Source organism: Podarcis muralis, chromosome 14 (assembly GCF_964188315.1).
Source record: "Podarcis muralis chromosome 14, rPodMur119.hap1.1, whole genome shotgun sequence".
NCBI classification, from domain to species: domain Eukaryota; kingdom Metazoa; phylum Chordata; class Lepidosauria; order Squamata; family Lacertidae; genus Podarcis; species Podarcis muralis.
Window position 1 is genome coordinate 6,207,868 of NC_135668.1, and position 23,349 is coordinate 6,231,216.

The 23,349-nt window shown below is 46.8% G+C and overlaps 1 protein-coding gene and 2 long non-coding RNA genes across 3 annotated transcripts in view; 2 read left to right on the top strand and 1 right to left on the bottom strand.

Moving 5' to 3' along the window:
* The first annotated feature begins 30 nt into the window (after positions 1-30).
* On the top strand, positions 31-5,643 carry LOC144325512 (uncharacterized). The gene is made up of 2 exons (XR_013390688.1): positions 31-2,488; positions 5,104-5,643. It is a non-coding gene; the product is annotated as an uncharacterized LOC144325512 (long non-coding RNA).
* A 1,589-nt stretch (positions 5,644-7,232) lies between these two features.
* Positions 7,233-15,794, bottom strand: LOC144325511 (uncharacterized). Its single transcript, XR_013390687.1, has 3 exons — positions 15,657-15,794; positions 9,867-12,648; positions 7,233-7,634 (listed from the first exon to the last, which is right to left on the bottom strand). It is a non-coding gene; the product is annotated as an uncharacterized LOC144325511 (long non-coding RNA).
* Positions 15,795-16,511: 717 nt separating this feature from the next.
* RFX7 (regulatory factor X7) overlaps positions 16,512-23,349 on the top strand; it is a 48,170-nt gene continuing 41,332 nt past the window's right edge. The window contains exon 1 of the mRNA XM_028707161.2: positions 16,512-16,696. Within this exon, the coding sequence (XP_028562994.2) occupies positions 16,512-16,696 (185 nt within the window). The remainder of the gene's footprint in view (positions 16,697-23,349) is intronic.

Sequence of the window (23,349 nt, forward strand, 5' to 3'; positions counted from 1 at the left end):
GCTAGCTACAGGTGAAGCCTCCAGAGGGGTGCCATTGAGGCTCCTAGCCTGTGTGTGTGTGTGTGTGTACGCAAATGCGCATGGGGGTGTCAAAATGGGTCTTTGACCTGGGTGAAATAAAGCATGGGTGCCCTGGTAAATGTCGAGCAGGAGCTGACTTGTGACAGCCCCCAAGGAGAGGCTAAACATGCGGGTGTTATTAATGTGCACCAAAGAGCAGCAATACAAAGCACAGTACAGTGATACCTTGGGTTACATACGCTTCAGGTTACACACTCCGCTAACCCAGAAATAGTGCTTCAGGTTAAGAACTTTGCTTCAGGATAAGTACAGAAATTGGGGTGCAGCGGCAGCAGGAGGCCCCATTAGCTAAAGTGGTGCTTCAGGTTAAGAACAGTTTCAGGTTAAGTACGGACCTCCGGAACGAATTAAGTACTTAACCCGAGGTACCACTGTACTGAATTCCTTGGGACCAGTAGCTGGCAGTCATGGGATAGAAAGGAGGCCTCCCTCTCTAACTTGCACTACCTGCTCAAGCTACAAAGAACAGTAAAACTTGAAAGCCTCACTCTGTTCACTTGCCAGAGCAAGGAATCATTACCCAGCTGAGAAGACTAGATCTCCCTCAGTTGGGGGATATGGGTGCACATGTGTCATACTGCACAGGCCTGTGCCTCTGCTGTGCTCATAGCCTTGAGTCCACAGCAGCACACAGACGACAAGTTGCACTGCGTTGAGTTCTCAGATACGAAACGTGAATTTCAAACCTTCTTTGCTGTTAACTGTCTCCAAAAGCAGCTCACATCAGTCAATAGCACACTCAAACGAAGAAGTGAGCCCTGTCTTACAGCTTGCAGACCAAAAAACAGAATAGCATCAACAGCAAAAAGAGACAGAAGAAAAGGGAAGGGGGAAAGCAGAGGAGAGAGAGGAGCTTGAAAGTGCAAGCCAGGTCAAAGTGGAGAGAAGAAAACAGGCTTAGCTGCCTGCTGCATTTAGAGTCATTGTTTTATCTGCTTGAGAATTTTATGCTGCTTTTCAAAACAAAAGAGGTTTTCCCAACTGAGTTACAACCTGTGCCATAAAACATTTAAAAATAAAAACCAGTTTCTAAAAATGTTTAAACACGGCAGCATAAAACAACAGTATTAAACACTTTGTAGCTAGACCTTACCAAGATTCCACATACTGTAAAACCATTAAACAATATCACAATTTTCAACAGAGGGCAGTAACAATTCAAAAACCAGCCCATTGTTTTAGCCAAAGGGAGAAGAAAACAAAAGGTCTAGCTTGCTTAAAGTAGACTGGGAAGAGTTTAGCCATAGTCCCCAGCGAGCCTTTTGGCCTTTCTCATGTGCCAAAGGAACAAGTGCCCTGGTTTCTGTAGTCCTACGGCAACAAAACTTTCTGCCTGGAAGCTACACTGTGATGCATCCATTATTAACAGAGACAACAGTCTTCACTTTAATATTGCAACCAGTAGATAGACCTGTAGCTACCTGGAAACACAACTAAATATTGGTCCTGATGTGGGTGTCAACATTCTCACACAAAGAGTCACATAGCTGCCTTACACTGAGACCATTGGTCCTGTTCCATCTCAGTTTTGCTGAAGTGGCTCTTCAGATTCAGGTAGGGGTCCTTCCCCAGCCCTGCCTGGATGTGTCAGGCCAGGGATTGAACATGGGACCATCTGCATGCAAAGCGGCTGCTCTGCCACTGAGCTACCGGTATGCCTCTTCTTCTTTGTGACCACTTGTGGCAAGAGGTCAGAGTGGAACCTCTTGCAGTCTCCTCTTCTGAGGAGGAGGAAGAAAGAGAAAGGGCTGTTGTGGTGGACATAAACTGGTTTCTGGGTCTAAAATATGGCAACTCGAGCACATACTGAGTGACATTGGTGTGGCTGGAGAGTCTTTGTCAGAGATAGGCAGGCAGGTGTCTGGATAACCATATGGATGCATAATAAGCCCAGTCCTAGGAATATGTTAACTGTTTTGAAGCATATTTCCAGGCAAGTGTACTCAGGATACATAAATATAATAAACATGATTAGGACTGATGTGTAAGCTATACAGCTTCACAAAGAATACAGTGCTGAATCCTTTGTATGGCACTTTCAATATCAGCCGATGTGTGTACACATGCCCAGTCAAGCAGAGTTCCCTCTCTGGTCCGCACACTGGAAGAATAAATGGTTTCTAGGTGGTTTTAATGGCTGCCTTTGCAGCAGTCCTTTCTGTGACATCCTGACATCCTGTGACTTCGTTTTCCTTTGTTTTGATTTTTTGCTTAAGGAGTTACACTGGCATCACCATTTCCACCCTAATCCAAACAATGCCCTTGGCTCTGCTGTTTAGCCATACAGAATCCTCTGCCAGAGAGGTTTTCCCTGGTAATATTCTCCGATTACAACAGCTTTGTGTCTAGCAGGGGGGAGAGAAGGACCTTAAATGTTATTAAACCTCATCAGCACTATGAAAAAAAGGTAAGTGGTTCACCAGCAGCCTGCATTTCCTTGACAATACCACAAGTCTTCCACAGGGCATAATCCTTTAAGCTCAGGAGTTTGGTCACTTTTGTTCTGATTATTACAGCTCAAAAGATTTGACACTGACACACATCCTCCAAACCACTTTCCAGCCTTTTGTTATGCCAACATGTTCTTGTGGAAACAGAATAATTGATTCTTATTGTGGCCTGTGTTTAGAGTTCTTAAAAACTCGCAGTGTACCCAATCCATTGTGACTTGATGAAGTCATCCTTTTGCAGAGTTAGTGTCCCATTAATCTATCAGCCCCCCCTCCCCCCAGGACCCAACAACCAAAACAAAATAATCTTTCCATCTGGAGCACAAGGCAGATCTGCTAATTTACAGAAGATGGAATTTATGGGAGATGGATCTGTTAATGGACAGTAGCCAAGCTAGATGGAAACCCCACTACTAGTGTTAATGGCTTCGGATTGCTGGGTGCCAAGGGCAAACCAAATGGCCTGACTGCTACATCATCACGACCTGCCTGTGGGCTTCATTCCCATGACGTGTGGATGGCAACTGATAGAGACTGAATGCTGAACTCTATGGACCTTTGATATAACCTTGCAAAGCAGGTCTTTGTGATACAGTCCAGCCATTGCATTTTCTTGAATGCTTATGGGAAGCATCCATGTACAAATGTACTGTGTGGATAATGTGCATGCTGCCGACTGGTGCCAGGAGGGTCCATGATCTGCAGGATACTGGAAGCAACTCCTGTGATTCAAACAACCCAGGAGAGAAAAATTGTTCCGTAGCCACAATAGCCATTTTTTCAAAGTGAGATTTCCCATCTTCATATACCATGACAGACCATGGTTCAGTGGTAGAGCACCTGTTTTGCATGCAGAAACTAACAGGTTTGAACCTTGTCAGCACATCCAGGTAGGGCTGCGATGGATCCCTGCCTGAAACCATCCTGGAGAGACATTGTTGGTCAGTGTGGGCAATACTGAACTAGATGGAGCAATGGTCAGTCAGTATAAAACAATTATTATTATTTAGATTTTTTAAGTCACTTGTTATCAAAGACTCCAAGTGACTTACATTTAAGTCTATAAACATAAATGTTACACCATTAAAAATTCAAACAAAGCATTAATATTCTCAAGCAAAACATCTACAATTTGTACACGCACACACAATCCCCCCCAGTAATAGTCACAGGAAGCTTTGGCAGCACACTTAAACAGCTGAACAAAATAAGCTCAGTCCATCAAAAGCCTGAGTGGAAAGATAAGGCTTTTCCTTGTGATGAAAAAATGTCAGCAAAGGCGCCAGGCAGACTTCGACAGGTGGAGAGAAAGCCACAACTGAAAAGGCCCTGAATAGACTTCCAGTGTTCCTTTCTTCCTCAGTGCTTTCAAAATAGCCAGAGCAGCTTGTTTTGCCATTGGGAAAGTCTTGAGAGTGCTTTTTTGCCAGGTTACTTCATGTTCACTCTCTGGCTGTCCTCAGAAGGCCAGGAACAATTAGCATGTGAAGAAAGGGATATGGTGGTTTTATGTGATGGCTTTTGTATAACTGGAACAATTGTATAATTTGTTCTTCAGCCAATTAGCAAAAATATACATCTGAAGGATAAGTAAAATAAAGCAGCTGGCAAACTGAATAGAAAATGATGCACGTGAATTACAGCATGACCCTCAGACAAAGCCCTCTCTGCTTTCTAGGACTCCAGTTAAACCCAGATTCCTCAACAGTGCACCGTCAAAACAAACAGCAGCATTAAACCAGGCCACAGCATTTGATAAATTGAGAGGGATTTCCTCCCCAGCCCCTCCACCCTAAGTACAGAAAGCTCTCTGCAGCCGGTTTTCCTGTGTTCTGCATAGTCATCCATCTTCTCAGACGATGTTTGTTTTGTGTTTGCCAGCAAAACATATACAGTAATTTAGCTTTCCCATAATCTCCCAGCTATAATCCAGACAGATTTCTCCTGGATTTCTATTATCTAGATTTAGCAATATGTTGTTCACTGGGCAACTTAAATTGCTGCAAAGCCTTTAGTCCTCACAATAAACATATTCTGATGCCCCTGATAATGGAGACAGCGGATTGTTCTGGACATTAAGCGCATGTAAACTTGTATATTTGGAAGGGGCACAGGTTGAACAGCTGGGGCAAAGCCTGAATGGGGTCCACTAATTTCACTGCACAACAAAAGCACCATCTGATGTTTACATGAACCCATAATAATAATGAGGGGAATGAGATATAGAGGATCGCCAGCAACAACTATGACATTTATTTGCAAGGAGCTTTGGAGGACAACAAATATTTTCCTTATGATTTCAAAAAGATGGAATGGGAGATGTGTTGGGTGATTGCAGGATTACAACCAAGGCTACAGTCTAAACAATAGGAGTAACTCTCATGGAACAAAGTGAGTCTTACATCCGAGTAAACCTGCATAGGATTGCACTGTAAAGCAGCTCTCTTCTGAGGCCCATTCCTTATTTTGCTTTTGCTTCCAGGTGAACACAATCCTGAATTGTCTTCAGAGTAAAAGTCTGGGTCACTGCGTAAAAAACCATTTGCTTACCTTGTTTATTTTCATGCACAAGAATGGCAGATGAAGCTGATGGACTACATGGAGTTGGCGGAAATGACTGGCAGAATCCGAGACCAGGGAGAAGAGTCAGTGGAAGAAGATTGGAAAAAATTTAAAGTTTATTTACAGAAATATTGTAAAATTAATGAATGTTAGAAGGATGCTGGAATGAAGTTATATGGCTTTAGCAGAAATGTTATAAAGAATTAAGTAAAAATAGATTGTTAATGGGTCAAAGTGGAAATTTAAGGTTAGATTGTGTTAAGATAAATTATAGAACAAAAATTAAGAAAGATGGAAAGGATTTACTGAAATAGCTAATTGAACAAGAATACAAAAAAGGGAGGTGTGAGGAGGTCAATGATACAAGTAAATGAAAGGTAGAGATATAGAGATATTGGATGTGTTTTTTAAATGTTTTTGCTTTTCTTGTTGTTTTGTTGTATTGGTTTTTTTGTTTTTTCTCTTTATTTTTGATGTATTGTGAACTTTTTATTGTTTCTTCTTTTTTCTGTAACTATTAAACTTTTAATAAATATCTTTAAAAAAAATATTTTCATGCACAATGTGTCCTTCTGTGGCATAGTTTATTATTTCCCCCATTTTATGGAGACAGAACTGAGGTTGAGCTTGGGATAGCTCAGTCAGTAGAGTACGAGAGTCGTGGGTTCAAGCTCCACTGTTGTCAAAAGATTCCTGCATTGCAAGGTGTTGGACTAGATGACCCTTGGTGTCCCTTCCAATCCTACCATTCTATAAAATAATTACTTGTCAAAGACTATGCAGTAAGGAACCCTTATCCTGAGCTTTGTCTACTAAACGGACTGGCAGTGGCTTTCCAGGGTTTCAGGCTGGCATCTTTTCCCAGCCCTATCTGGAGAGCCCGGGGATTGAATCGGGGGCATTCTGTGTGGAAAAGAGATGCTCTGCCACTTAGCTACAGTCTTTCCTCACTTCCATAGTGAGACAACAGGTGAGCTGGGATAAGAATCTCTGTTTTCTGTTACCATGTTAACAACAGGCACATTAGGAAGCTGCCACAACCCACACCAGAGTGGTGTACAGTGGTGCCTTGGGTTAGAACTTACCGTAATTCATTCTGGAGGTTCGTTCTTAACCTGAAACTGTTCTTAACATGAAGCACCACTTTAGCTAATGGGGCCTCCTGCAGCTGCCGCTCCGCCGGAGCACGATTTCTGCTCTCATCCTGAAGCAAAGTTCTTAACCCAAGGTACTATTGCTGGGTTAGCGGAGTCTGTAACCTGAAGCGTCTGTAACCTGAAGCGTCTGTAACCTAAGGTACCACTGTACTAGTAAAGTTTGACATGCAGGAGCTACGGTAATCATGACAGCTCCCATAGTTAGGCCCCCAAAAGGGAACCAAAACCAGCAGGAAGTTGTGCTGCTCATCTAGAACCCCCAAAGAGCCGCAGTTTATTAGGGCCAGCTGCAGTGACCGGTAACATGACCTGGCACAAGGTGCAGTAGTGGTGAACTTGGCTGGGGAACTTGGCTGGGGAAACCTGGTGCTGAACTTGGCTGGGGAAACCTGGGCTCACTTGACGGAGTGATGTTGGGCCAGTCATTGCCTGAGCCTAGTCTTCTCCAGGGGGGAGAATAATGAGGATAAAGTGAGATAGCCCACTCTAACTCTTAGGTCAAGGGAGGAAGGGTAGGAAACAAATGTAAACAGCATTAAAGCGCCATATGGTTCACAGACTGCCATTTCACATGCTAATGAGATGAATTTTAAACTATTTCACAATGTTTTGGTTAGTCCTAATAAAGGTATTGCCCAGCTATGGATTTTGGACCAACACAGCTTTGTTCTTACGAACTAGCATGTTTGCTTTTGTTTTCAGAAATACATTTTGAATGTGAATGATGACATTTATATGACACTTTTCCTGTGCTCAAAATAATGTTATGTTGGTACCTAACACCTGGGAAAAGTGATGGCTGTGTTTGGCAATATGAAGTCCTGGAAGATATCCGTGTGGCAGGTCCTGGTGACCTAAAGGCAGGCAGAAGGTTCTGCAAGGAATCAAGAGAGTCACTCTATACTGTGAGCAGCTAGATCTATAACTGAGCTAGAAAGTGTTCTGACTGCAGAGGCAGCAGAGCCACACCAAAGTCAGCAGCTTTATATATATTTTATTTATTTGACACTTTTGTCATACGAGGAAGGAAACAATATGGAAAATAGTACAGTCAACAAGTGGACAACACCAGCAATACTTCTGCCAAATATAATCTGGTTAAATTATATTTATTATTTGGATTAATAGCCTGCCCATCAGTTCAAGCTCTCAAGGCAGGCTCAACAAAACCATTTAAATAATAATTAAAGGTTAAACCCCTAATTCAAGATTTCAGCAACACTACTTACTGCTACCATTACACTTATACGCCACCTTTTCTTCAAGGAGCGCAAGGTGGTGTCGATGGTTCTCCCCCTCTGCATTTTACATGACAGCCCAGTGAGTAGCTGAGAGACGGGTTAAACCCAAGGCTAACCAGTGAGCTTCATGGCTGAGAAGGGGCCTGAAACAAAAATAAACCAAATAGAATCAAATAAACTAAACTATGTCAAAATAGACTTCCCGCCATTTCCCGATGTACTTTACATTTACAATATTGAATGTATTGTAACTTGTTACCTTACTCTTAATATATTTTCTAATACTTTTACATAACGTATCGTACCATTTTTCCTTATTTGTTAATGTTTCATTTACACACGGGTCATTCAAACGCTGCCAGAGATGTTGTGTCGTTATTGTATTTTTGTAGGTATTTCTTAAACATATCCCATTTTTGAGTGAATGGTTGTTTTGTATTTCCCCTTAATCCATTTGTTAGTTGAGCCATTTCTGCATAGTCTAGTGACTTATTCTGCCATTCCCTTACTGTTGGTACTTTCCCCCCTTTCCAATTTGATGCAATTAGTAGCTGGGCAGCGGCTGTCGCATATAAAAAGATTTCTCTTATATTTTTCGGGATATCACTGCCTAGAATTCCAAGCAGAAATGCTTTATTTCTGTTTAGTTAGAAAGTACAAGTAAAGAGTACGCATAAGTACAAGTTTAAATGAATATTTAATGGTATAATTATTTAAGGTTATCATCATCATCATCATTACCTTTCCTTTGTATGTGTATTTAAGATTGTGTATGATATCCATAAGGGACGCGGGTGGCGCTGTGGGTAAAAGCCTCAGCGCCTAGGGCTTGCCGATCGAAAGGTCGGCGGTTCGAATCCCCGCGGCGGGGTGCGCTCCCGTAGCTCGGTCCCAGCGCCTGCCAACCTAGCAGTTCAAAAGCACCCCCGGGTGCAAGTAGATAAATAGGTACCGCTTTATAGCGGGAAGGTAAACGCCGTTTCCGTGTGCTGCGCTGGCTCGCCAGATGCAGCTTTGTCACGCTGGCCACGTGACCCGGAAGTGTCTCCGGACAGCGCTGGCCCCTGAAGTGAGATGGGCGCACAACCCCAGAGTCTGTCAGGGCAGGGGTACCTTTACCTTTACCTATGATATCCATGGATTCCAATTAATAATAGTAATAAAAGGGGGGGAGAGAGAAGGGGCTTGAAACACTGGTCTCCAAGGTCCTCACCCAACATCCTAAATATTACACCACACAGGTTTGACACTGCAAAGGGAGAAGGCAGCAAGCTTTTACGCCACTCATCCATCCCAAAGGCATAGGCAAAGAGGTGCCTCTTGAACTGGTGATGGAAAACACAAAAGGATGCATCTCAAAGGGGGAAAAGTTCCATAACCTGGGGGCCACCACAGAGAAGGCCCTCTCATAATAAAGGATGGGGAGTGGGAAGTTTATGGAAGAAAAAACTACAGTGCCCAGCATGGCCAACAGTCATGGGATGTCGGGAGTTGTAACCCAACAATATATAGAGAGCACTTGGCTCCCACCCCTGCCGCACTGGCTAAACTGATATTGAAATAATATATGTTGGTAATGGAGATATAAGCAGCAAAATTAACGCATTCAGAGATACACCATCCCTTTTTGGAATTGCGTTGCTTTGCCCCAGGCAGACTGCTAAACTACTGGTGCAGTTCATGCTCATACATTCCTAGGGCTGCTTCTGAAGTTATGCCTTCTGATCACGGAGGGCAGGAGTGAGGGCTGTACCAAAGGGAAATGGGTTGTTGCCAGCCTTGCAGGACTAAAGAGTGAGACAAAGTTGGTGATCGTTCAATATATTTTACGAACTCAACCAAATTGGTTTCATACCTTGTGCAGCTGTCAGTATGGAGTTGCTGTCTTGCGCAGGCATAAAAACAATAGTAGGCTGGGTTTCTCTCCTTGTCTGAGAGTGTGCACTTATCAAATGCACTTTTTAGTTCTCCTGGCTTGAGTTCAGAGCAGCTCTCTTCTCTGGTTGCCAAAGACAGAGGGAGGGGAACCCAAATTTAGCTTGGCCCTCGTTATCGGTGGGGTGGCTAAATTTATCCTTAGACTGGCTGCTCTGTCGAGCCAATTTCTCCTTGTCTAACCTGCTCTAAACTGTAGTGTGAGAAACTATACGCACACTAATCACCCCCCCCAAAAAAAATTCTTACTCGAGCAATGCAATACAAAATTGTTTGGGCTGAATAAGTTTTCAGTTCATAGGTCTGATGTTGTCAGAGGCTTCAATGCTTAGTATATATTTTAATATGGCTCCCTTCCCCTTCGTAATTGTGCTTTCCAGTGCAAATTAAAAGGTATATAAAGGAATTTATTTGTATTTATTTATTCAAATAATTATTACCTGCTCTTCCTTGTTCACACAAGACCAGAGCAAGGGAAAACACTGAAATACAATAAAGCGATTATTTCATTTAAATACAATTTAGTATAAAATCAAGCAGCATACTAACGGCACAACTACATCAGTCAACTGAGGGGCACTACTTTAACCAAATGCTTGGATGAATAGCCATGTATTTACCTCCGTTAGCATTGGTGCTGCTTGCATCTGAGAGGAGAGGGGGGCACTGCAGAATCAGGGTGGTGCCACTGCTGAGAGTGCCATTGCATTATATCTCAAAGAACTGTGGCACCATGAGGACACCCCCCCATGACCTCAAAGTCAGGGCAGGTAAATAAGGGAGCAGGTGGTCTTTCAGGTATCTAGGTTCCAAGCCATGTAGGGCTTCTGCTGTCAAAGCTAGCACTTTAAATCTGGCTCGATAATGTATTGGCAGCCAGTACTGAGCTGTCAACACATGTGTTATATATTAAAGGTGAGCTGTCCCTACAGGCAGCGTCTGAATCTAAGGCAACTCCACACAGAGTGAATTGCAATAATCCAGCAATGAATTTACCAATGCATGAACCAGAGAAGCCAGACCACCCACAAGGGCCTTGGCCTGTTTGTGTGTCTGGTTCATCCTTCAAGGACTCAGTGTCTGGCAGCAGGTCAGGGCTAGGCATGGCAGAAGCCTTTCGCCATCTGAGGAAGGTGCAGAGGGTGGCAACACAAGAATGGGCCTTTTCAGGGGTGGCTTCCCAGTTATGGAATGTTTCTTAGTGAGAGCTGCCAGGCACCATTATTAATAAATGTGACCATTATTTACAACATTATTAACAACTTTAATTGTTGTAACCTGCCCTGGGGCCTTAGGGTAGAGGGGCGAGTAAATAGCTGTAGTAACAGCAACAACAGCTTTAGACACCAAAGACATTCCTGTTCTTTACTTTGTTTACTCCTGTTTTCTTTCTTTCTTTCTTTCTTTCTTTCTTTCTTTCTTTCTTGGATCCTCAAATCTGAATTTTAGTAGGGTGGGAAAGGATTTGCACTTTTTTTGTTATTGCCTAATGAACACCTTTAGTCAATTGATGTTCTGTTACTTTTTTGGTATATTTTAAAATGTACATCATACCTGCTTTTATAATTGTATGTCATTTTAAGATACTATTGTAGTAAGTAATGAATAAATGCAATTAATAATAATACTGTTTCCCAGAACTGAGCTCTGCTTTGACCTTGAATAAGTGTCAACTGAGGAATTGGCTCTTCTGGATAGAAGGGACCTGCAAATGACTAGAAACACCAATTCTGCCACCCCACCCCAGTATCCAGAGCATTTTAGAGCTACTTATCAGACCAAACTCTCATCAGCTTCCTTAAGAAATGCCTTTATTAAGCTGTGTTTCCAAGCGATGCCCACTGCAGTCTTGGATGGCCCCTACAAGAACATCCCATACCAAAATAGACTTTGAATTTGTGGTCAGCCTCAGGTGGAAGACATCACTCATTATCTGTTAGCCTGCCCCTTATATAAAGATCCGATTGCTTTCTGAAACCTTTGCAAGCAAGCAGATACACCCTGGTAGAAATGGTCCGGTTTCTTTGAGTGACAATAATAGCTTCAGAATAGCTTCATAACACAGAGTGGTTTTCTATCCACTGGCTGCAAGAAAAAAAAATCACTATAAATTATTGTGGTGATTTGGAGGTTTAATTTGAAATCAAGAAGGATTTGAGTTTGTTGGTGTCTCTGATAACCCCTCTCTTACAGCATGGATGTTGGCTCATATTATGGATCTGTATTGTTTTATTGGTACTGTTTGTCATGGTCTTTGGCTAGAACAATGAACTTATATGGAATTGAAAATCAATAATAGAGCCAGGGCAAAATAAAAAAATTAAAAGACAATTTAAAAATAGCATCAAATACATTAAAAAGTTTCATACAGTGGTACCTCTGGTTAAGAACTTAATTCGTTCTGGAGGTCCTTTCTTAACCTGAAACTGTTCTTAACCTGAGGTACCACTTTAGCTAATGGGGCCTCCCGCTGCCGCCGGCATGCGATTTCTGTTCTCATCTGGAGGTAAATTTCGTAACTTCCAGGTTAACGGAGTCTGTAACCCGAAGTGTTTGTAACCCAAGGTGTTTGTAACCCGAGGTACCACTGTATTTTGGTAAGGTAAATCCCCCACCCCTCTCTAAATTTCACTGTCACCAGCAGTTAATGGGAAGCTGCCAACTGAGTAATGCCTAGCAATCTGTAGTGTAGCACACAGGACACACGGGACCAAGCCCTGGGACTTCCCTTGCCAAAGAAGGAGCAATGACATCACCTGCCAGAGTCGTGCCAGGCCAACTGGCACATTTTCCTTGCTCTGGCAAGTGACTGAGGTGGTAATAAGGATTTCAAGTTTGCTTCTGAGTCCCAATAGCTGCTTTTCAGGCCTTATCCTTTTCAGGCCTTATCCTTGGAGGCTGAAGGTTGCAATGATGAACTCCTGTACTTCAACACTCACCATAACACTATTGCTGAAAGCTAACTGGAGTCTGCATTGGCAATTATAATAGATATTTATAGGATTGTGTATTATATAGTGATGTTTCCTCTTTGGCTTGCTGAATCCGTGCCATGGTGGGGAGCTCCCGTTGCTCTGTCCCAGCTTCTGCCAATCTCGCAGTTCGAAAGCACACCTGCAACAGGAAGGTAAACGGCATTTCCGTGCGCTCTGATTTCTGTCACGGTGTTCTGTTGCGCCAGAAGCAGTTTAGTCATGCTGGCCACATGTCCCGGAAAGCTGTCTGTGGACAAAAGTGTACACACACACACAGGTCACAGGGTGGTTTACAATACAAAAATACAGAAATACATAACATAGTAACAAACCAAAACAACCCCCCTAGTTTAAAAGGCCATAAATTGCTTAATTAGCCAAAGGCCTGGGAGAAGAGGAATGTTTTGCCTGGCGCCTAAATATATGTAGTGAAGGCACCAGGCAAGCCTCCCTGGGGAGAGCATTTCACAAGTGGGGAGCCACTACAGAAAAGGCCTGTTCTCATGTTGCCAGCCTCTGGACTTCTCATAGAGGCGGCACACAAACAAGGGCCTCAGATGATGATTGCAGGGTCTGGTCAGTTCATATGGGGAGAGGTGCTGTTTTTGGAAAAATAATTAAAATTGGAGAAGGAAAGAGAATGGTAATGACTTTTGCAAATATGTTTTGTGTAAAATGATTGAATTATTTAAAAATGTTATTATTTGGCATATATTGGTGCATAACATCATTGAATTATTTTTTAATATATTTATTTGGGGGCATTTATAGCCTTCCTAATAACTGAAGTTTGCGAGGTGGCTTAGAATACATTTTAAATTGCAATAAAGTAGATAGGATTTTATTATGCAAGGGGCAAAGTTGTATACAACACTCTCCCCAGTCTCCCGGAGGGTGTTGAGAGCAAGGAGTGCCTGATCTGTAGCTGGCAGTATTCAGCTGACCAAGGTAGGGCAGAAGACAGGGCTGCTAGTATTTATTCAAGGCATGACCAGCCCAGGGGCTTCGGCCTGCCAGTCATCACAAGGCCCAATGTGGTACACGCCCTTCTTCCCAGGTGCCAAGGGGAGGCAGTGGTCGTAGGTGGGACAAGACAACCACACGGCTACAGGAGATGTCAAGTGGCAAGGATGCTTCCAAGGGGAGGGACTACGCCCTGCCTGGGTATAAATGGTGTTAAGTGGGAGCCACCCCAGCACCCTTCAAAAGCTGCTGGACTCATCAGCCCCAGCAGATGTGGCCATTGATTTGAGAGGATGGGAGTTCTGGTCCAGCAACACCTGGAAAGTACCATATCGGCTACCCCTTATGGTCATGAAAGAGAAAAAGCTTTTCAGAATGTCAGTGCTCTTTCCCCAAGTCCCAAAGGAGCTGAGGAAGAACCATTCACCACAAGAAAGAGAAGCCAAATGTCCTGCATGACACCTGTGCTCTTCTCCTCCAACTTTGTGGCTGGGAAAGGTGTGTTCCTGAGGCAGAAACCCAGTGCTAAGATGGCTTCTACCTCTCCCCCATTAAAAGAAGGAAGCCAGCCACCATTTATGCTCTCCTAAACTCATTTGGCTCCTGCCAACCTAGCAGTTCGAAAGCACGTCAAAGTGCAAGTAGATAAATAGGTACCGCTCCGGCGGGAAGGTAAACGGCGTTTCCGTGCGCTGCTCTGGTTCGCCAGAAGCGGCTTAGTCATGCTGGCCACATGACCCGGAAGCTGTACGCCGGCTCCCTCGGCCAGTAAAGCGAGATGAGCACTGCAACCCCAGAGTCGGCCACGACTGGACCTAATAGTCAGGGGTCCCTTTACCTTCAAACTCATTTGGAAGTGGGGAAAGGCATGTGCCTCAGGCACAAGCCAAGGGTCAAGATGGCTTTGTCTTCTCCACTCACGACTGAAGAACAAGCCAGTCTCAGTTCAAAGTGGCAGTCAGGTTCCTTTCCCCTTCCCCTGAGGAGAAGGCAGTTGGCCGTCCCGATTCCCCCCTGCCTCACTTCAGAAGGGGTCCATGAGGTGTCTTCTGCTTCCTGTCTTTTTACTCAGAACTAGCACCAGCACTGTGGTTCTTCCTGTCTTCTTTTCCCCTTCAGCATCTCACAGAGTAGTGCTTTGGAGAAAGATGACCACTCTGCCTCCCCTTTCCTCAGGGTCAGAGGGTGGCAGGAGCCAAACAGCAGGCCTGAGGCCTGGTTTGAACAGAGGGCTGCTCCTCAGTAGCCTTTAGCCTGCCACCTTCTACCTTCCCCATCTGAGGCACAAGCAGGAGTGGAGCTGCCCAGGCGCTGAAGCAAATGCCAGACACTAACAGTGTTAGACCAACTACAGGCCAGACATGGGGCAAATACTGCCCAGTGCAAGAGAAGTTTTCTGCACACTTCTCTCCTCCGGCCTGCTGTTATAGGAGAGCCCACCAAGAGCAGGCCCAGAAGAAGCTGTCTTATCCCGTCACACCTTGGTTCATCCGCCTGTGTTTTGCTACTATGCTGACTTACAGCTCTCCATGGTTTCGGTGAGCTGAGTGGCGATTTTAATCTTGCCCCCCTCCCATCCCAGTCAGACATTTTCATCACCAAGCTAGCTCTCCAAAAAGAGCCAGTTAAATGCTAATGGTACTATTAGAACCCAAGAGCTTCCCAAACTTGAACTTGGCTTCCAGCCTTTAGAAGGTGTTCCTTCTTCACATAAGGCACAATCAACCATTGGGACTTGCTGCCAAAGAGAGTTGGTGACGGCTGTGGTCTAGATCAGTGCTACTCAAAGTGCTGGTCCACAGTGACTCCTCTGCAAGCCGCGCTTGGGTGGGATGCTTTAGGGGCCAAATATGGTACCGGTTCCTGGTACAATGGATTATTTTTATTTTTTTTTTGCCAGTCCACATCAGATAGTTTGACATGGCTTCAAAAGGGCCTTTGACACATTCATGGAAGCCAAACTTCACTTACAATTTGCTCTCAGCCATGGTCTCTAACTGCAACCTCCATGCTCAGAGACAGTATACCACAAATGGTATACCAGAAAGGCAAATCCTCAGGTGCCCAATGGCTCTCCTGTGTCATGATTCATGTGATCTCAGGTGGCGCGACCCACTGCAGTCTACTCAGAAGCAGCGTGGAACCCGAGGCTGCAATTCCCGACCCACATTCTTGCATATGCTGAAGGCCACCGGGCACGTGCAGGAGCGCGGCGCTGCTTCCAAGCCGCGTCCCCTCGCGCTCTGGAGTTCTGCAGGCAGAAGACGACGAGTAGAAGTCGAGGCACCTTACCTTGGCATCAAGTCCCGCTGCGTTCCGCTGGCCGGCTGCTCCTTGCCAAGAAGCGAGCCCTCAATGCGCGGGATTGAAGCCGCCTCCCTCGTGCCTTCCTCTTCGCCGGGGGCGGTTCCTCCGAAGCATGCCTAGGGATGCCAGCGGTGGGTCTCTCCTTCCGGGCAACAGAGCAGGAGCAGCGGCAGTGGCACCGGACCCTGGGAGGCAGCGAACACCTGCGACGGCCGGGGCGCTTGGGGGGCGCCCATCTCTCCGGGCCGAGCACCAGAGGAGGCGGGCGGGCGGCTGCGCCTTTTCTCCTCCTCCTCCTGGGCCGAGCGCGCGCCCTACTTCGCTCGCTCCCTGCCTCTCCCGCGACAACAGGAGGGCGGTCGCGCCGACTGAGGCTGCGCGCACGGCAGGCTGTCCGGCCGGCCGACAGACCGACCAAGTCGGCAGCGGCAGCCACAGGAGTCTGCAAGGCGGAGAAGCCAAGCGCAGTGGAGGCGAGGTGCTGCTGCTGCTGCTTGCGCTGCGCGGCCGCGGGCTCCCTTTGGCCGGCCTTCCTTGTGCGCGCCTGGCCGCGATGCGCCTCCCTCCTCCTCCTCCTCCTCCGGCGTAGCAACGGCAGCGGGAGGCTCCTCCTCCTTCGGCGGCGGCGGCGGCTCCTGCTCGGGTATGCGCCCCTCCAGCCAGCAGCCGGGCCAGGCGGCTCCCGCGAGGGCTGCAGCGGTGGCTGCTGGTGGTGGTGGTGCGGCGGCGGCGGGGAAGGCCTAGCCAAGCGAGCCAGCCGCGCGCCCTCTCCGCCCGCCTCCCTTTTTCCGCCTCCGCCTCCTCCTCCTCCGCCAGCCAGCCAGCCCCGACCCGGCAGTGATGGCAGACGAGCCGCAGCAGCACCAGCCACCTCCGACTCAGCAGCAGCAGCAGCCGCCGCCCCCCGAAGCCCCCGGCGGGGTCGTCCCGGTGGCCACGGCGGCCCCTTCGCTGCCGGCGCTGGTGCCCGGGCTGCAGGGGACCGAAGCCAGCGCGCTGCAGCACAAGATCAAGAACTCCATCTGGTGAGCAGCCCGGGGGAGGCTCCGGGCCCGGGGGTGGCTGGCTGGGTGCTCGGGAGGGAGCCGGCCGGGGGTTTACTCATGCATGCGCTGCATGTGCCCAGCCGCCCTGCCTGCTGCATATTGATAGGGCGCTCGGAGCCGCGGCGGTGCCGGGTCGGGGTGCCTGGACGGGCCCCTCGCCTTCCAGGTCGGGGTTTTGTTTTTGCAAGGGTTGCAGAGCCCCCGGTGCGCCGCCTCCCCTCCCATGCTCTCTTCTGGCTCCGATCCCGCAAGGTTCTTTCTGCGGCGGCGGCAGGAGGAGGAAGAAGGTGGCGGCGGCGGCGGCGGCGGGGCGTGTGTGTGTGTGTGTGTGTGCCTGTGTGTCTGCAGGGTGGGGGAGGGGAAATGGAAAATGTGTTTACTCGGCTCTGCGGAGGGAGAGCGAGACAGACCCGGGCAGACAGAGCCAGACACGCTCGTATGGAGAAGGGGTCGGGCTGGGCGCGCAAGGCAGGGTGCACGTCTGCCTGCATGCTTCCTAGCTAGCTGGCTGGCGACCCAACACAAAGCTCGCCAGGCGCTGCTTTGCACGGGGCTGCTTCCCGATCCACGGTCGCGTCCAGTGCAGCCCGGGGCAGGAGGCGAGAGACATGCCTCCCCCCCCCCCCCACGCCTCGCCCCGTCGTGTGCAAAGCAGCAGGTCGTTCCGTGAAGGGGCATCGCCTCGCCTGGCGGCTGGCTGGGCTCGCCCTCTCCTCCTCCGCCCAGCGCCCCCCCCCCCACCCCAAGGCGCGTTTGTCGGAGGAGGCGGGGGCGCCTCTGCCGCATGTTGACATGCATCTCTTTCTCCCTCCCCTCCTTGCTGCAAACACCAGAATGGGGTGACTTGCCTCTTGCTGAGCAGCAATAGCAGCAGCAGCCCCTCGCTTGTTTACAGCTGCTGCCGCCGCCGCCGCAGCCCCCTTTTTTTGCAGCGTAGGGCGCCGTTTCCTCGGCACTGCTCCGGGTTTTCCGCCAGAATCAGACCTCCCCTTTGAGCAAGAGAGCTGGAGAAGATGTTCATTCAAAAAAGACTGCAATACGTTGTTCCTTGGGTACACTCCTAAAGCCAGGGACTGACTCGCTGTCTGCAAATGAGGATTTAGCCACTACACTGGCTTGCGAAGGGGGAGGCACCCGAGCTTCGCCTTCCATTTGAAGCCTTTTTCAGCTGAACTGACTTTTTTGCAAAAATAAAATTCCTGAAAATGAAGTGTCTTTCAGTGCTTGAAAAACACAAAGGCCTTTCACTTTCCCTGTGTGCACGATGTCCTTTGAAACCTTTAATGCATTTGCTCTTGTGGTTTAAAAATGACATTTTGGGTGTGTGTAGTGCTGATCTGAAATTGAGATCTACATGGTGTAAAATATATGGGGCAGATTGAATTGTCAGTGGAAGCAATACAGGTTGTGTGAAGGGATTGCATTTGAGATGGTGAATTGCACGCAGGCTTTGGGGAACAGACTATTAAGTAGCCTTTAAAAATCTAGGCGAAGGAGGCGTCTGCTGACTCCAGTCTGCTCGCTGCCATTGTTTTGTTTACAGAATGCCATGAGTTAGAAGTTCTCTCCATCAGCATCCTGACTGTGTCTTCAATTGCTGCTGCTACTGAAGTGTTTGATTTACAGTATTATTATTTTTTTAGACACCCACTTAAAATATTTTCTCATTCTCCTAGTGTTCAGAAATCAGCCTCTTGAATAGGGTGTTTACATCAGTGGTTTCAGGGGAGGTGTAACATCCAAGTTGGAAGACAAAATGGCTACTAAGTAAAACCTCTTCCCTTTTATATGAACTTGGGTGTATAGGCTTAGTTCAAGCACAACACCATAGCATTGTTTGTTTTAATTCCCAATAAAATTGGGGCTTCTAGGACATCCTTTTTTTTTTTTAAAGACACATAGACAACCTGCCAAATGTTTTTGCATAGCCTTGGCTGCTTTAGCTAGGGATTGGCTTGTCAGCCTGATGGGAGTGAATGGAGGATGCCCAGTGGCAATGCCTGCTGGAATGGTGCTGTTACTGGGAGTGTGACCAGCCAGCACAGAGTACCCAAAGCCATCTTTGGGCAGGCAGCTTTTTTGCTTACCCTAAAGGTGATCCTGAATGCCGCGTCTGGGAAGGAAGCCCCGCCAGTTTGAAAGAGCTTGTGTCTCAAGTGTTCAGGATTCTAGCTCTGGGCGCATGCTGCAGATAATAAGGATTAGTTTCCTTTTAACCCCATCTCCCCATTGGCTGCTCTTGGCCCCAGAGTCTGTGATCCTATATGTGCTTAGCAACAAGTGTGTCCCCTTGAACTCAGCCATTCAGGCTTCAAAAAAACATGTCTTGAAACTGGGATTTATTTGTGTTTCACCTTTCCTCCACGCATCTTGGCGCCACGCCTGTGAGGGCCCTGCCCTCTTATTTCTGCAACAACAGCCCTTTGGGGTGGGCTAGTAAGCTGGGACGCGGGTGGCGCTGTGGGTAAAAGCCTCAGCGCCTAGGCTTTGCCAATCGAAAGGTCGGCGGTTCGAATCCCCGCGGCGGGGTGCGCTCCCGTCGTTCGGTCCCAGCGCCTGCCAACCTAGCAGTTCGAAAGCATCCCCGGGTGCAAGTAGATAAATAGGGACCGCTTACTGGCGGGAAGGTAAACGGCGTTTCCGTGTGCGGCTCTGGCTCGCCAGAGCAGCGATGTCACGCTGGCCACGTGACCCAGAAGTGTCTCCGGACAGCGCTGGCCCCCGGCCTCTTGAGTGAGATGGGCGCACAACCCTAGAGTCTGGCAAGACTGGCCCGTACGGGCAGGGGTACCTTTACCTTTTAGTAAGCTGAGAGAGAGTGGGCCAAGATCACTCAGGGGACCACAAGTGAGCAAGAGGAACATGTGAGCCCTCATTGAAGCTCTGTAGCCACTGGGCAAGTCTTTCACCATTTTCTCAGTTGTGTGGCTACAGGTGGGATGGGGATTCAAATTCATACACATGATTTTGGGAATAGAACTAGGAATTGGAATTGGGATTGTATAGAGTAGCGTCTTGTTGCATGTATCCTTGTGTCTGTGAAACAACAGCTCAGAAGCATCTTGTGCAGTGCTCTCAGGAGATTGTGCCATGGTGTGTGCTCTGAGCTGGTTTTCATTGCTGTTGCTTTGTAGTGGACTGCTAGTAAACAGTCTTCAGCTTGAATGGCTTCTCTCACTCTTTGCCGGAGTCCATGTGCTCAGCCAGGGATTTTGTAGAGCATAGCTCAGACTTGCAGTTCCATTACACGCTGGAATACTGCACCGATCTAATGCCCTGAGGTTTGGGGTAGGGTGGGCTAAAAATCCCATAAATAAGTAAGAAAAATTGCTGTGTATGGAAGGTGGCAAATGGTCTGTGTTCTCCATTAACCAATAAAGCTTAAAATGAAACCTTGTCTTTCTGGCTGGGATTACTGAAAAGAGCATCTGAAAATCTGTATGCTAACTCCTGAAACGTAAGTCGGATTTAATGTGACTGACTTCGACTGCAGTCCAAAACACACTTACTAGGAAGTAAGCCTCATTGAATTTAGTGGGACTTAATTCTAAATAAATTATTATTATTATTATTATTATTATTATTATTATTATTATTATGTATTTATTTATTTAATTCATAAATCACTTCTATGAGGCATCCTGGAGCAATTTATAACACAGTATTTTGTGTGTATATCTGCTACATATATTAAAACTTAAAATAATTGCATAGATGCAAACAGTTTAAAAATTTATATTCAAATAGTTTTAAAGAACCACACATACATAAAATCAATTAAAATCCAGTACAGGTACCAATTGAGATTAAGACCTCCATTTGAAAGGCTTTTTGAAATTCTAAATAAACATACATAGGATTTCACTGTTGGTGGGTCAAGAAGGCGGTTTCTTCACACGTTGTAGAGGGGGCAGATGGGGCTTGTCAACCTGGGAAGGTAGCCCATCTAGGAGAAGAAAAACTTTGATCTTAAACCTCCACGACCTGAGGGGTACCTTTGCGTGAAGAAAAGACTAAGGAGTAAACCCTACACAAAACTGGAGTGGGGTCCCTAAGATGGTTGGATGGTGCCCTGTATGCCTCCTTCGGGCAAGAGCAGCCCAGCTGGTGCCAAATGTCTTGCTCTGCTTCCCTTTGAGCCACATCAGCGAGGTCGAGAGGGGGGTCTTGTCGTCTGGGCAGTCCAGGACCTCCAGATACACTGCCCAGGCTTGCGCCCTAGGGGGGTCACGTTGGGGCTACTGACTTCGCCCTTGGATGCACACTCCATTGTCAACAAGTACAGGTGGCAGCCATTTTAGACACATCCAATTGACATGTGATCGCTGACGCACAGCTCTTTTTGAACCCAAAAGAAGGCAGAATGGGGGCGGGGCAGAATGGGATGTAACAGGGTGGGGGGCACTTATATACACTTTGCCGGTGTGTGTGGCGGCCAGGAGCAGAACCCCTGTGTGGAAGGATCACTGCCTGTGCCTAAAAGTGCAGCACACCTCCAGGTGAGCACTAGGGGAGGGACCCAAGTTCAAATCCCACACAGCCACAAAGCTTCTAGTTCAACCACTGTCTCTTGGCCTAAACTACCTCAGAGGAGAAATTGCGTCGAGGGGGGGGGAAATGGAGATGGGTAGAGCCTTTTATGTTTTCCTGGAGGAAAGGTGAGGTTACAAAAATAATGATAATAATAAAATGTTATATATCAATATATATGTACGTTTGTTTCAATGAATTATTAGAATTGTCACTCTCTTAAAGTAGCTTTTTAATGACAATTCATTTGCCTTTTAGTGGTTTGCAATTAAAAGTATAGCTGCTATTTTAAGATAATTAAAGTAGCTTACAAAATTGAAAAAAGAGCTTCTGTTTGGTGATAGAAGGATAGCTCACCTTTTCATCTCTCTATTGCAGTGGGCGCACTAGTGCCAAAATGTGCCTCCCCTTTAATTTGCATTCCCAACAGCTAAAAGTTTACCTCACTAATTCCCCCTCCGCCACCGATTGATCAAATAATCCTTTAGTTGATTACTAATTAAACCTGCTCTCCCCATTGTCACTTTTAAAGGGTACAGCGATATATAGCAGTTACTAAAATGGAGACTTGGAGATGATAACAAGTCTGTAAGGACCACAGTGCATTTGGTCGGTTGCGGCCTTGGCCAGCAATATTGTCTCTTGCTTTAGCCACAACAGAATTTATACTGGAAATTAAAATGAGTTCGACAGGCGATATTTGTTATATTATGAGGCACTTGTAGAACCGGTTCTCTAGGCGCATGGCAAAGGGCCTCTGCAGGTGACCTTGGGGCAGGTTTTCCCAACCTGGTGCCCTCCAGATGCTTTTCCACTACAATGCCCATCACCCTCAACACCATCCTGCAGATGCTGGCCTAATGGGAGTTATAGTCTGACACCTATGGATTGAACCAAGCTGACAAAGGTTGCCTCAAGGTATGAACAGGTACAAATGAGAGAAGGCAGTCTGTTAGGCGCTGAGGTCCCAAGCCCTGTCCCTTTACGTGAAAACCAGAACGCTCAACTGGGCGCAAGAGTGAATCAGAGGCCAGATTACTTGCTCAAAGCAGCTCACAGCTAAACTTTTAAAAAACTACAGATTGTGTCTGTCCCATGTGTCTACCTTGGCCCTAGGATCACACTCAGAGGTCTTTCTCCAAGTGCCCTGCCAAATGAGTTGTGGTGGGTGATGTTTTTGGTGTTGGTGCCCCAGTTGTGGAATGCCTTACAGTCTTTCTGGTGTGAGCTGAAGACATAATTATTTACAGAGTTTCCATAATTTTTTCTTATTTTTTGGGCGGGGGGAGTGTTTTTTAGATCTGCATTGTTGTTATCATCTGTTATCTGGCTTCTGCTGTTGGTACTATATCTTAGATTTAACATTTCATGGCCTTTGTCAGCCTGGTGCCCTCCAGATGTTTTAGATTGTAATTCCCATCAGCCCTGGCAAATGTTCTGGAGTACAACTTGCATTGCCCCAGCATCATAATGCAGCCATGCTGACTAAGGTTGATGGGAGTTGTGGTCCGACACGTGTGAAAGGCACCCAAGGTTCAAAATTTGCCAGGCGCTTTTTGTGACTGCCGTGGGTCCAGTTGCGACCAGGTGGAGATCTCTGGATGCTAGGCTGGTGACTGACTTCTCCATCTGACTGGCCCCTCCAGCTTTCTTAAGCAGGTAAGCAGGTTTTGGTGACAGCAACTTCGGTTTAAGGAGCCATTTGGCACCTAGCTTATATATCTGAGTTTCTAACACTTTGGGGTTACCCTCCCTCTGAAGGAACATATACATAACTTTGGGAGTGCTTCTAGATCCTTTGCAGTAACTTGTGGCTCAGGTGGCCTCAGTGGCACAGACAGGCTTCCATCAGCTTTGGCTGGTGGCCAAGCTGTACCCCTCTCTGGCATGGATAGCTTAAGTTATGTTGCCTATGCTCTGGTAACCTCTAGATTAGATTTCTGCAACATGTCATATGCAGGGCTGCTTCTGAAGATGGTTTGGAAACTTCAGCTGATGCAGAATTAAGTGGTCAGGGGCAAGATGGTTTGGGCATATTATTACACTCATCTTGGCCCTACAGCACTGGCTGCCAGTTAGTTTTCAAGCCCAATTGAAAGTGC